This window comes from Microtus oregoni, unplaced genomic scaffold (genome assembly GCF_018167655.1).
Source record: "Microtus oregoni isolate MIOR12 unplaced genomic scaffold, Mior012 000029F_ref0000214, whole genome shotgun sequence".
NCBI classification, from domain to species: Eukaryota; Metazoa; Chordata; class Mammalia; order Rodentia; family Cricetidae; genus Microtus; species Microtus oregoni.
This window is the reverse complement of record NW_024543088.1, coordinates 9587969-9602764: the sequence shown is the minus strand read 5'-3', so window position 1 is coordinate 9602764 and position 14796 is coordinate 9587969. Positions and strand designations below refer to the sequence as shown.

The 14796-nt window shown below is 37.5% G+C and overlaps 1 protein-coding gene across 5 annotated transcripts in view; it reads right to left on the bottom strand.

The window, feature by feature from the left end:
* The window catches only part of Pan3 (poly(A) specific ribonuclease subunit PAN3), a 114890-nt gene that overhangs the window by 17534 nt on the left and 82560 nt on the right, over positions 1-14796 (bottom strand). For 4 of the 5 annotated variants that reach the window (XM_041677837.1, XM_041677839.1, XM_041677840.1 and 1 more), the window contains 7 exons: positions 10454-10701; positions 9901-10005; positions 8784-8841; positions 4934-5095; positions 4521-4637; positions 4332-4433; positions 1106-1271 (listed from right to left, as the gene is read on the bottom strand). In XM_041677837.1, coding sequence (XP_041533771.1) covers positions 1106-1271; positions 4332-4433; positions 4521-4637; positions 4934-5095; positions 8784-8841; positions 9901-10005; positions 10454-10701 — 958 coding nt within the window. The remainder of the gene's footprint in view (positions 1-1105; positions 1272-4331; positions 4434-4520; positions 4638-4933; positions 5096-8783; positions 8842-9900; positions 10006-10453; positions 10702-14796) is intronic. The other variant, XM_041677838.1, reaches the window with a different exon arrangement.

Genomic DNA, 14796 nt, shown 5'->3' with positions numbered 1-14796 from the left:
ATGAATATTTAACATTTCCTAGTACTAAGAGAAAACCTAAAATGTTAATAACTATAACTTTCATCTCCATCCTCCCCACCCACAAAAACAACCATTTCAGAGATAACGAAACTAAGACTGAGAGATATTAAATGGCTTGACTGTAGTTGTAAAAGTCAGGATGATAAAGCTGTTTTGAGTTACTCATGAAAGGAAACTGTTTACTTCCCAGCACTTGCTAAAGACACAGCTGGCACTGTTCCAAGCATATTACATACATTAACTAAAACCTCTTTGTGGCGTCACAAGACTAAGGGGAAAGTGTCACAGCACAGTCTAATGTCATTGCTTAAGCTCAGAAAGTCAAGAACTTCTTTGGCAAGTAATAGAAAACACAGATCAGGACACCATTGGGCTTTACTGCTGTTGGTTTCTACTGGGTGTGCACACAAAAGGTCTCTCTATGTTACAGCCCAAATAATGAGACTATAGATAGGAACCCCAAGGTCCAGCTACAATATTCAGTTCTGTATGCTGCACTGCTCAAAGCAACTCTCAAAAAAGTTATAGCAACTAAAAAGTTAGGTGAAGTTAAGGTCTTTGCTTCCTCAATGTATTATTCTCAATGCTTGGAACTTAACCAACAACAATCATCTAGCAACTTGATGATCCCAGGCAGAGGCAGGCAGAACTCTGTGACTTCAAGGTCAGTCTGGTCTACAGAAAGAGTTCCAGGACAGCCAAGGGTACACAGAGAAACCCTCTGAAAAATCAAAGGCTAAAGGAAAAAAAAAAAATCAAACAAAACAAACAAACAGGCAAACTGAGGAACAGTTTTGAAGCTCTTCCAGTCTAAGGATGATTTACGGCCATATTGAGAATGATGTCTCTACGAGAAAGTGGTGTTGATACTGTCTCTTTATTCCCAGATAACTTGCTAAACTTCGGAAGTGTTCACAACCATCTGTAATTCCAGGAAACCCAATACCTTCTTCTGGCATCCCTGGGCACCAAGCACATGTAGTATGCATACATGTATATAGGCAGAACAGTTGTAGACTCAAAATTAAATAAATTTAAAAAAAGACAGAAACCCAGATTCAAAAAAATTCAAAATGCTAAGTACCTTGTTTTGCCAGTTATCAGAATCTTGGTTGGATCCATTACTCGACATGCCAAACCTGCTGTGTGAATAGTACGCAGAGCAGAACTCAGCTGGACAATATATGCCCAAATGAGAGACTCTGGTAACAGTCCAGCATGCTGCCTGGGAAGTGGTCCATCATGCTGGCCTAGAAAGCAAATAAATTTTTATGCACGTGCAGAACAGTAAAAACCTAACAGATAAGCCAAGTGTATCTAAAATTGAGATTATGGGTTTTATAAAGTTAAAGTAGCAGAGATCTCACTACTATTTCTTTTGACCAAATAGATGTTGAACAAAAACAAAAGTTTAAAAAGCAGTATCCTTAAGAATGATGAAACAAACTACTCTAAGTAGTTGTCTTTATTATAACAACTATTTATTCTAAGTCTTTTTGTCTGTCTGTTTTGTGGTACTGGGAATTTAACCTACATACTCACACATACTAGGCAACAGCTCTGCCACTGAGTTCCATTCCCAGCTGTTTTAAAAAATTATTTAATTTTTTTATTATGTATACAATGTTCTGTCTGCATGTATGCCTTCCCGCCAGAAGAGGGCACCAGATCTCATAGATGGTTGTGAGCCACTATGTGGTTGCTGGGAATTGAACTCAGGACCTCTGGAAGAGCAGCCAGTGCTCTTAACCTCTGAGCCATCTCTCCAGCCCCCATCCCCAGCTTTTAAACTGCTTTTTCATCATACCTACTAGGTCAATGTCAATATTTAAGTGACAGACATAAAAACTTAATTCAGATTTTGTTAATCATTTCCCTGAACATAATCTTGTAGCCACTTTCTGTGAATGAGGCTAAAAACGTGAAAATCAAATGGTTAATTACAAATAATTATAATAAACAGAAAGCACAAGCCAGGTGTCATGACATCTGCATATAATCCTGGCACTCAGGAAGCAAAACAGGATGCCTGCTCAAAGTTTCAGGCCAGGCTGGTCTACATAAGAACTCAGGGCCACAAAACAAGACCTTATTTCAAAAATCATGAATAAAAAAATAGTGACTATGTAATTACAACATTTTTAATAAGCACATATAAAACGAACCATTTCATCTCAATTTGGATAGAATGAAGACATTACACTCTACAAAGATGACTTAGAATTCTCCAAACAGCTCTTAACAGAAGTTGGTAAGATTATGTCAGAGGACCTGGGAAAGCTGTACAAGTGTACAGCTCAACATGCATAAAACCTGCAGTTTAGCCCAAAGCACCACGATCAGGAAAAGAAGTTTGTACTTTAAAAAAAAATTTTACTTATTTTTTTTTAATTTTATTTATTAGTGCTCAGCATATATACCTGCAGGCCAGAAGAGGGCATCAGATTCTATTATAGATAGTTGTGGTTGCTAGGAATTGAACTCAGGACCTCTGGAAGAATAGCCAATGCTCTAAACAAGACTCATCTCTCCAGTCTCATGGAAAGAACTCTAAGACAAAGTCTATGTAGCCTTGGCTGTCTGGAACTTACTACAAAGAGAATGAGCTGGCCTTGAACTCAGAGACCTGCCTGCCCCTGCCTTCTAAGTGCTGAGATTACACCAGCTATTATACCTAGCTATTCTGTTTTTAGGACCAGAATCTTATGGTGTAGCCCTCCAACTTGTGGCAATCCTCCTGTCTCAGCTTCCTAAGTGTTAGGATTATAGGAGTGAGGACTTGAAGCAAACACATAGGGCTTATATCCCGTGAGATTCAATCCTAACTGTGCCAATCACTTCACATGATTTTAATCTCTATAATTTATATATGATCTCTATAATATGTATATATGCATAATGTGTCTATATAAATATAATTTCTCTATCTTACATCATCCCCATCTTCTAAATAATGCACTTCTAACAAATTCACCTTTTTAAATAAGTTGCTAAAACAATAATCATACAGTAAGAGAAAACAATAGACATTCATGTGTGTATGGTGTATTATAGGAGGTTACAGAAGTGTAAAATGGGCTGCGTGGTGGTGGCACATGTCTTTAATCCCAGCACTCAGAGGCAGAGGCAGGTAGATCTCAGTGAGTTGGAGGACAGTCTGGTCTACAGAGTGACTTCCAGAACAGCCAGAGCTGTTACACAGAACCTGTCAAGAAATGGGGGGTGGGGAGGTGGAGGGGGGGAGAGTGTGTAAAATGGAAGGACCGATTCTGAGAAAATGTAAACACTGAGATATTGTTTGAAATATAAGAACAGAATACAGATATTTTAAATTGGCAAAATGCTCTGAGTAGTTCATACTAGAGAACACTGGTAATGTCTGCAGATCTCTCTGGCATCAGAGATGAGGTAGAGAGGTATCCAATAGGCAGGTAACAACCTGCACTATAAAAGAGCTACTACAAAACAAATGATGTAGCCCAAATGGCAACTGTGCTCAGGTTAAGACAGTTATAAATCAAAGCCAGCCACTTCACAGGTTGTTATTACAGTAAAATCGAGCCATAACCATATTCATCTTTGTACCACATCCTCCACTGTGTGAAACGACAAAGAGAGACAGGACCACACTGTCCAACGCCTGTGTAACCACAGCTCTCTCCTTTCAGCTGTCAGAGTGCAGAAAGCACAATTATGAGCAAACCCAAGTATTATGCTTTGTACTCAAGAAAACCTTAAGATTAAAGCACAGCTACCAATGCGATGCTTCATTTTTGGCTTTACACTACAAAGTGAGATCATACACAAAAATGTAAGGTTTGACATCTCAAAATAGATTGGTATTTTTTTCTGGTCTCATTTCCCCTCAAAATAAGCACATTTTGGACTCTAATTACAAATTTTTAGGTTTTTTTTCAAATAGTTGGAATATAAAATGACTTTAAATATTAGAAAAGGAACAGGAAAACTTCATTTAAGTAAAGTTACTTAAAACCTGACTTGACATGTAACAAACAAAAGCATATGTTTTGGGAAGTTAGTTTCAAAACTTATCACATAGGAACACTGGATGGTAAGACTATCAAATTATGTTTACAGGGTACAAAAAAGATACTGACATAAAATCTGAGTCAATACATACACTCTCCTAGCTTGCTGCAAACCAATCCCAATTCTTTAAGATGCCTTAAAAAAGGTACAGTAGGGTTCTTAAAATGACAAGAATAAATTTCAATATATTTTAATATAAAACTATTGTTCCCCAGAAGAAAAGCATGCATCAAAGCATAGTCTGCTCACATCTCTCTTACCCCACTTTCTCTTTGTGAAGTAGGCATCTGCATTAGGGTCATTAAAGTGTCTGCTCATCATAGTTTCTCCTCCAGCATGGAAATCATATGCGAACACAAGAGCTTACAAGAAAACAGAAACACACATCACAAGTCCAGCTCGAGACAGTGAAATTCATGAGCAGAACCACCACAGGACCAGCTACTTACAGGGCTCAGCAAATGCTTTAGTGGTAAACACTTCACGCAGAGTCACAATATTTGAGTGTTGAATTTTTTTCCACATATCAACCAACACCATGCACTTTGTGTTGACAAGACGAAAACCTATAGAAGAAAATTTTCTACTATAATCAACCACAAATGACAGAGAAATATAAATTTCTAAAATGGTTTATTTTGCCTGTAAGGCATCAATTTTCAATTGGGGACAAAAAGGAAAGAAAGAAAAGAAAGGAAAAAGGAAAGGAAAGGAGAAAGAAAGAAAACAAAAATAGAAGTAAAGGAAAAGAAACCTTCTTTGTCTTCCAACGGGTGTGATAAATACAGCCCTGTTTCCAGGAGCGTGTGGACAATCTTAGTTCAAGTAATACACTCCTGACAGAGAGACCCATCTTCCTTACCGTGTATCCTCCGAAGGCAATATGGCAGATCATCTTTGCTATTTACAGCTTTGTAGCAAGATGTGATATACCCAAAATTACTTGATTTCTGTATCCGGTTTGGGGGTGGCAGTGGTTCTAGAGGGAAGAGGCTATGGTAGCTGTCAACTTCTGTGGGGACTGCTGAGTAAGTCACAGAAAAACAATTTTCATTCATAAATCACTCACAATATAAAAGAAATCAAATCCATCGATATTCACTGACAAATCCTAATAGATCTGTATCAGAACACAGTGTAGAACTTACAAGTCTATAAAACTAAGTACAGCTTCAGTACCAGTAAACCAGCTTACAAAGTAGCCAATGCACAAGTGAAGTTCACATGCTCAAAGTTATTTCCAGTCTCCTCGTAGCAAAATATAGGATTTTTGTTTTCAGAAATAATTACCAAAAATGAGTCATTACTTGATACATTTTTATTCTAATAAAAACAAAGATCTGTCATTATCTTTAGAGTATAAAGAAATTTGAAATAAGCAGCATTAAATCAGTATGCAAGAATGTACCTGTAAACATGACAGATGGCACCAAACTCTTAAAAACCTCCGGCTCAAGTAAGAACAACGGAAGGAAACTATGCTTGCTCCAGTAATTAAGAAGAGGTGCACATAAACCAATGCTGACAATGTATTTAAAATAGTCAGGTGAAGGCACAAGAGGGAAATCAGCTATAGCAGGTATTTGCAACAACCTTTTAAAGGCTACCATGGTTTTAACACCAAACAAATATACAAGGAAAAGACAAATTCTGTTCAATACACAGGGATTTCATAGCATACTCTATCTGGTTTTAGAAGTTGTACATTTTGAATTTGTGTGTGGTAGCTATGCATGATTGAAAATGGTCACAGAACAAAAAGGTTATGAATACAAGATGCTTAGCTCCGTCCTTCCTTCAGTCTACTGAACTTGTGATACACTACTCTTGGATCTAATGAATTTCAAGGCCCCTATGCTGCATTGAAGCTTCCTCATGAACTCACTGAACACAGCTCTCTGAGCTCCAGTTCCAGTCTGCTCAGTCCTGAGCACAGAGCACTCTCCTAGTTTAGCCCACTCTCAACAGTCTTAATTTTCAAGTAACAAAGGGCTGGTTCTTTCTGAAACACTTCCTACTATCCTCAGGCACAGCCCCCTTTCCTATATTAGTGATTAGCAAATTCAACTGTCCTTGCAACTCTCTCTTTAGAGTCTAAGAGTCAGTGCTATGACAAACTCTGCTTTTGAAACAGCTATTCTGTGTATAATGTCTTATATAAACGTGTGTATTTCCTGCTGGGCAGTGGTGGCGCACACCTTTAATCTCAGCACTCGGATCTCTGTGAGTTCGAGGACAACCTGGTCTACAAGAGCTAGTTCCAGGACAGGCTCCAAAGCTACAGAGAAACCTTGTCTCAAAGAAGAAGAAAAAAAAAAACCCAAAAAATTTGTTTATATTTCCTTGTCTCTAAGCTTCTCCAGAATAAGAGTTCAATTTCATTAATACAATATCACTAATGTGTAGAAAGTGTTCAGTATATTTATGGATTTGACATAAATTAAGTCCTGGTAAGATAGCTTGGTAAGATAGCTTTTGATTCATTATGGAAATTATATAAATCACTCAAATAAAAAATAGTAAAAATCAGAATACTATTTATATGTATCTGTTCTTCATGCTCCACTTCACACAGGTTTGAAAGTAACACTGAATCAGTCAGTATTTGTTTTATACCTGAGTTAAAACGCCACCTGGCATTAAGCACCAAATTACAGATTCAGGATTGGGGATGTAGCTCAGTGATAAGAAGCATACATGAGGCTCTGGGTTCAGTGTACCATAGCCAAGGGTGAAAAAGGCAGCAAAAACATTTGTGCTTTACCTAAGGGATCACACATTATTGGTGTCTGATTCTATAGAATGTATTCTACAGCTCTGGAAACCACAGGTAATCGATAACACTGAGAAACAAATCTCTAGAAAGGAATAATATGTCCTGTGCAGTGCTGGTTCTACTGATGTCTTTATTCGACATAAACCACATGAACTGCAAACCCTTGGATAGTTTAAACATTTCTAAAATATTTATTTATTTATTTATTTAGTATACAATATTCTGCCTGTGTGTATGCCTGCAGGCCAGAAGAGGGCACCAGACCCTATTACAGATGGTTGTGAGCCATCATGTGGTTGTTGGGAATTGAACTCAGGACCTTTGGAAGAGCAGGCAATGCTCTTAACCTCTGAGTCATCTCTCCAGCCCCTAAACATTTTTTTTTGGGGGGGGGGTCTACTCATTTATTCATTGTATCTTAGTGTGGACATCCTAATAGCACTGTCCTTCCAGTCCACAAACGTAGGGCACCCTTCCATTGCATCCCAAATTCTTTCAGGGATTCCATGACAAATATTTCATTTTTTTTTTTTTCTTTTTTTTGATTTTTCGAGACAGGGTTTCTCCGTAGCTTTTGGTTCCTGTCCTGGAACTAGCTCTTGTAGACCAGGCTGGCCTCGAACTCCCAGAGATCCGCCTGCCTCTGCCTCCCAAGTGCTGGGATTAAAGGCGTGCGCCACCACCGCCCGGCCATGACAAATATTTCAAACTATTTTGTTAAACTTATTCCATCACTGGTATATGCTTATTTGTTATTTATCGGCTACGTGGAAAAAGCTATTTCTGAATGTTGGTTTTGTATCCAATAACTTTGCTGAATCTAGAATATTATTCTAGAACTTTTCTAAAATAGTCTTGTTGTTTTTATAGCAAGTATGACAAACTCTCTGAGCTGCAGTTCTAATCGGATGCCTTTATTTCTTTCTCTTGCCTGAGTGCTCTCTCTGGCTGAGGCTTGAAGTACAGATTTGAATGGAAGAGGTAAAAGTGGCATTCGTGTCATGTCCAAACTTTAGAGAAAAAGTTTTCGACTCATACCCATTCACTTTTAGCTGCTAGCTTTTTTTATATGTGCTTTCTTGAAACGACCAAAGTTTGCCTTGATCTAGAATCAGAAGTGCTGGGTAAATGGTATACAGATATACAGTTGGAGTTTTCTAAAGCAGTTGCAGGTTCAACAATTTAAGCTATCATCACTGAGAACATGCGGATCTATATATAGCCTACTATACGTTGACAAGTTATCAGATCATTTCCTTATTTCCTTCTTGTGACACATTTGTTGGCTATAAGGATTGTCCATAAAATGCCCACATTCATCTTTGGTCATCTTCCGGGTGAGCTGTTTGGTCAGGTCTTTTGTCAGTTGCACAGACTGCAAATATCTCCTTCCAAGCATTAGTTCTTTACAGTAGGTGTCTTTGGGTCTTTTTTTTTTTTTAAAGTTTTAATTTAGTAAAACTCATCAGTGTTTTTTTTCTTGTGATTTTAGCCTGCAGTGCTGGGGAGTAGACCTGAGAGCTTGCACTTTCCAGGTAAATGCTTTCCATTGAGCCCAGTATTTCTTCCCAGGGGGGAAAAAGCTTCTTTGTGTCTTATATAGGACCTATTAAAGGCTTTTACTGTTTAATCTATTAAAAGGCTTTCTCTAGATACTGGTATAAACAGTGGGAGTTTTAAAAGTTCTTAGGCATATAAGCTGTTAATCTATTAATTTTTTTAAAAATGAGGCTTAATATATGATCCAGTTACACACCCCACCCACTTATGTGGGTTTTTTTCTTTTTCTCTTCCCCCTACCCCCCAAAGACAGGGTTTCTCCATGTAGCCCTGGCTGTCCTGGAAGTCCCTCTGTAGACCAGGCTGTCCTGGTTCAAACTCTGAGAGCCTGCCTCTGCCAGGGGTGAGGGTGGAGGTGTATCAATATGCATTTTACCTGGCATGTCTGCTTGATCAATTTGAGCCATTGTTATTAAATGTCTGTTGATCAGCTCCTAAGAACAAGAAATAAGCATATTAAATAACAGATTATAAGTAGAGCCTCTGATATCTTAGATTTTTTCACTGTAACTAAATAATATTTTTTATTTACTACTTTTAATACGCCTATAACATTTCTAGAGACATTAATATATATAAATTCCAACCCTAGATAGACTTGCTACCATAATTGAGGTTGAGTTTACATTTAAAAGAAAAAGGTGCTATAAATCAGAATGAAATACATAAAAGATCTATTAACCTCATCAATAATTCATTCTAAAATCATTACACAGAAAATGGAGATGTAGCCCAGTGTTTGCCTAGCATGCACAAGGTCCGGGATTCTATCCCCAGCACTGCAAAAAGAAATAACTTGCACATGTACACTCATTCACGTACACATGCATGCACACACTTGGAGAACCTTTTGCAAAATAAAAATATTTTTGAGAACGCACATGTAAAAAGCTATAAATATCAAGAATATCTAAGTTGTTTAAAACAAAATAAACTATTTTATAAAACTTACTTTAAAATTTTTGTTAGGTTATTCAAAGCAAAGTTTACTGTATCAAACTATTAACAACAATTGCAAGGTTAGAAACCATTTAAATTATGTATGCTCTATTTAAAGAACCCTTTCCATGTGATGGCTCAGTGAAGAAAGGCACTTGCTATCAAGCCTCATTAATCTGAGTTTGGTACCCAGAATCCACATGGTGGAAGGAAAAAAAAAATCAACTCCCACAAATCTTCTAACTTCCATACGCTTTCCCTAATATATTCAAGTAAGCATGCAAATACACACAAACAAACAAAGCAACCCATGTAAAGAGTCCTTTTTGAACAAAGAACACAAAGCACAGAAAGGAAGCACATTTAAATACTAAATTCTATATTTCATACTCTAATACATTATTTAAGATTTCCTTAAACATACACAAAACTTCCATGTTCTAAATCTCCTTGCTTAGGCGATGGTGTGAGACTAGACAGTGGCCTACACATCCATTCTCCTGCTCTAAAGCATAGCCAATAATCAGTGTCTGCCCTAGCTTCTAAAAGCATACCTGTCGGAGCTCATCAGCCATGAAGAAGGAAGGTGCATTTGCTTTTGGTTGCATATAAGCAACATGAGGTGCAGTTGGAGGATAAATATGATAGTTTGGAAATACCTAAAATGGCAAGGAGGAGTAAAATGTAATCATCGGTTTTTCTCCATTATAAAAGTTTAATTTTTATCTGATAGCAAAAAATTGATACATTTGATATGTTTTAATAATAGTGAACTAAACACTTCAGACAACAACTGTTAGAATACTTTCTGAAAAAATTCACTTTGTAAATCTTCTATTTCGGTAATTTTATTTCTTATTTATTTATTTATTTATTTTTATTTCGGTAATTTTAAATTTTATTTAAAAACAATAATTTTAAAAAGTCTAAGAAGAAAAATATTTATTCAGCTATAAAATTTCAGGCCCAACTAGGCCTTTGAATGAGTTAAAAAAGTAAAGTATGTTTTCCCATCTCTATAAACCTCCCAATATGATGGGTGCCCTTCTCGTTAGTGAGGAGCAGCTTTCCTAAGAGTGCCAATTCCCTCTGTAATGGGAGCCGTACCATTCCAGTCAAAGGTGCTGGAGTTGTATCTGTATAGAAGTAAGTCGTCCCTCCGACAGTCTCCTTCTGGATCACCTGACCAGAGGACGGAGTCTGAGAAACAGGGTTATTGGCAGGAGTGGAGGCACTAGGCGGCACCATGAAACTCGCTGGGTTTGGAGTGTGGCTTCTTCTTCTAGGAGCAGGAGAGGTATGTGGAGTAATTTTGGGGGAATGGAGAGGGGAAGATCCAGCAGAGAGTGACATTCCTGGGGAAGATGCAAAATAGAGTCTTAGTGGAGCAGCAAATTGGTTTTAGAGGGAAAAAAATTCTGAAAATAAAATGTAAACACTCGTGTGGAAGAAACATTAATTTAAAGTGCAAAGAAAAAAACTTGTTTTAAGGAAAACGCCAATTAAAGTAAAGGCAAAGGAGTTTCTTTTTCTTAATATAGTCATTTCCGAATGAATCAGCAACAGGCTGCTTCTTATCGAAGTCGATAACCTAACCCTATAGCAAGAATCACCAGAAATTTAACAAATTAATTTAATGAAATAATGAAAACTACCAGAACTGAGGCTCTTGAATAGCTTTTTCTCAAGTTTTTTTTTTAACTGTTTATTACTTCCCAAACAACACAATTCCCTAAATGTTACGGTATTAAAATTCAAATTAATAAAAATCTACTAAATTTCTTCAGCCAAATACAACAGCTAAGACTATGTTAAAATACATGGTGGCAGATTAAGCACCAAATCTTTAAGTAAGTCCTGTTTTGACGCCTGTATGTAACTCTAGGCATACACCAATTAGCTAGAAATTGGGGCAAATGCGTGCAAGTTACTCAACCACAGCCCAAGGACACCACTTGAACAAAGTACCCTCTCCCACAAATGCTGCAGAGGAGGGAGAAACAATGCTTTTACCCTTTGGAATATTCCAAGTCAGCTGAGAAAACGAACGAGTAACATGTAAAAGCATAAGATGATTTACAAAACACTCAAACAGAACATATATACTGATAACAACATGCATAAATGCAGATGAAATGCAAATTAACTAGAGCCAAGTGAGTTAGTCACAGGTTTAATGAAGGTGGCTGGTTTGAGCTGAGATGGAACAGGCGATCTAGAGCTACAAATCGCACTTGTCCAAAAACTGTTTGCTATTTCGGGATTGTCTAAAAACCTTCACAATTGGAAAAAACAAACAAACAAAAAGCCCAAAAAACCTTTGGCCATAGAACTATTACTAATGGGATGTGTTTCAATTTGTAGTGTCTCATAAGACATCAAGGCTTTGTTTTCAGAAAATAACGTGAACAAAATTGATGTCTCTAAAGAGCACTTTGCACTTCTAAAGGGCTTCAACACAATGATGGCAACAGTTTATGCGCACCTACCAGCAAGCAGGTAGGCTAGGTAGTAACAATACAAGTCAGAACCTAGACACAGAGTTTATGTCCTTTAATCAAAGACACATGTACAAAGCCAACAAGGAGTCAGGACTCAAATGCAAGTCAACTGCAAATTCTCAACCAAGCACTGTCCAATTGCTATAATTCAGCTTCTGCTGTATCAACAATGAAGCAGATCAGAAATTTCAAATATCTCAGAAGAAACTTTAAAACTCTGTAGCTTTTTAAAAAATATTTATTTATCATGCATATAATATTCTGTCTGTGTGTATGTCTACAGGTCAGAAGAGGGCACCAGACCTCTTTACAGATGGTTGTGAGCCACCATGTGGTTGCTGGGAATTGAACTCAGGACCTTTGGAAGAACAGGCAATGCTCTTAACCACTGAGCCATCTCTCCAGCCCCACTCTGTAGCTTTTTTTAAAAAAAAAAAACTTCTTAGTTAATAATATGGACTGAATTTGCATAGCTTCCCCTAAAGCTAATTTCTAAGTATCCCTGAGAGGAAAATCATGAAGGTCAAAGATGAACAAACTAGTTCACTACTTCTCTGTTTTTATCAGCACTGTGTGTGGCAGTGGTCCTGCCCCCTAACCCATGCCAGGCACTAATCTAAATGTTTTCCTGAGCATCAGCCTACTTCATCCTCATACCACAGATGAGCAAACTAACTCAAAGGCCAAAAGAATTATAAGTAAAAACACAGATTAACAGACAAGATTTAAACTCAGATTCAATCAACTCCAATTTCTATCTCATCTGAAGGACAAGAAAGAGAATGTGGAGCCATTTCAGTAGTGTCAGTGATGACTTGGCTTATGTGGGAGGAGATGTAGCTAAGCAATGGGAAGGTCCGGGCCCTTCGTAGGTATAGAATTAGAACACAAATCAAGTCTGTAAGACTAAATACATGCCACGACAAACACCGAAGGGGAGTGGGGAGGGAAAGCTGCACAAGCAGAATTTACACTACAGAGTATCAAGACTTCGCTGAATCATTCTCAATTCTGATAATTTTGTTTGTTTGTTTGTTTTTTCTGTAGCTTTGGAAACGGTCCTGGGACTAGCTCTTGTATATCAGGCTGGCCTCAAACTCACAGATATCCACCTGCCTCTGCCTCCAGAGTGCTGGGATTAAAAGCATGTGCTGCCACCACCAGGCCTTGTGAAACTATTTTAATGCAAAGTTGTAGTCTCTACTAGAATTACTCACATACACTGAAACTAAAGCATGTTGCCACTGAGCATTAGCTAGTACCCACGTGGACACTTACAAGCTAAAGGTAAAATTACCTACAAAACTGACACTGCGTCACTCACATATTTATAGAATATTAAAGAACAAGGCGGAATTCGCACATAAGTGCTTAAATAACAATGTACCTTGACATGCCTGTTAATAAACACAACAGCATGGAGGAGTAGAAAAATACTACATAAACAAGTCACACACAAGGGTACTGATTTACAATGAACAAACTGCCTAATCAGGGGGAGATGATCCACAATTAAGAGCCCTTGGCTAAGCACACACCTGAACTCCCAGCACACACGAGGCAGAGGCAGGAGAATAACACATCTGAGGTCAGTTTAATCTACAAAGTGAAATCCAGTCTGTCCAGGGTCAAACAGAAAGATACTATCTCAAAAATACTTTAATTAATAATAAAAAAATTCCTACCTGAAAACACTTTCCCTTCCACATCTTTAATCACAAAATAATTTCTAAAAGGACTCAGAATCTATTTGTTACAGAAAAAAGTCCCTACTAAAAATGATATTGAAAAATGTTATTTCTTCGTTTGAAATTCCATTTCATGTCAGTGTCCACCTGCAATTTCTGTCTTTCCTTATGAGAAGGATTATCAGTGGTTATTACAGCACACTGGCACTCAGCCAACAGAACGCTAAATCATAGTAAGTAACACGTAACAAATCAGCATAGAAGACAATTTAGAAGAATAAAAACATATATTTTAAATACCTTAAATTAACAATATTCACCATCATAATTTCAGAATTATCTTTTTTTGTCAATCATGGTCAGGGTGACACTGTCTATAATTTCAAGATCAAAAATCTAAGTAACCATAAGCATAAACTATTGTAGAGCACCTGGAAAGTGTCCATATAAACAGAAGTGAGTAACAACACAGAGGTAGACAAATACTCAAAGCTATTAGCAAGCAAAGAAATGAGAGACAGATAACTCAGGCTGATTTATGGCAAAAAAAAAAAATGTACCATTGCTTTTAGAGGCGTAACTGTATTTCTAAATTATTACTATTTTCTGGTTCTTTGAGAAAGTAGTTCTCTGTAGCCCTGGCTGTCCTGTCACTTGTTCTGCAGACCAGGCTGGCCTCAAACTTAGAGATCTGCATACCTCTGCCTCCCAAGTGCTGGGCTTAAAGGCATGTGCCACCACGCCCAGCCAGATTTCTCTAGAAATCTTAAGAGAAACAAAAAAAGACTTGCAAACAATAATTTAAAAATTCATCAAATTAAATGAGATTATACAAATTAAAAGCTAATAATAGATACGAACTCAATCATTCCCCCCCCCCAATAGAACAAGTAGTTTGGATAATACTGTTTCTGGAAAACAAGAGCACACAAATGCCCTCTTCAACCCGATGGCGATTATGGATACACAGTACCAGAAAAGAGTGTCCCACACAAGAGTTTATAATACAGTTAGGAATAAAAAACAAGACGAAGAGCTAAAGCAGAATTTGAAGATATTTGAAATATAGCCTTGAGTCCATAACACATGGAGAACAGAACCTAAATCCTGTGCAAAGCAAGGACTCTGGAAAAGATGTAAGAGCAGTGAATACAGAGCTAGAGAAGGAAAAGGGAGTCTGCTTGTACAGAAGGGAAGGAATGGGCAGAGCTTGATTTGAAAAAACTGGAACATTACACCCTGTAGGCACTACTCAAGTTAA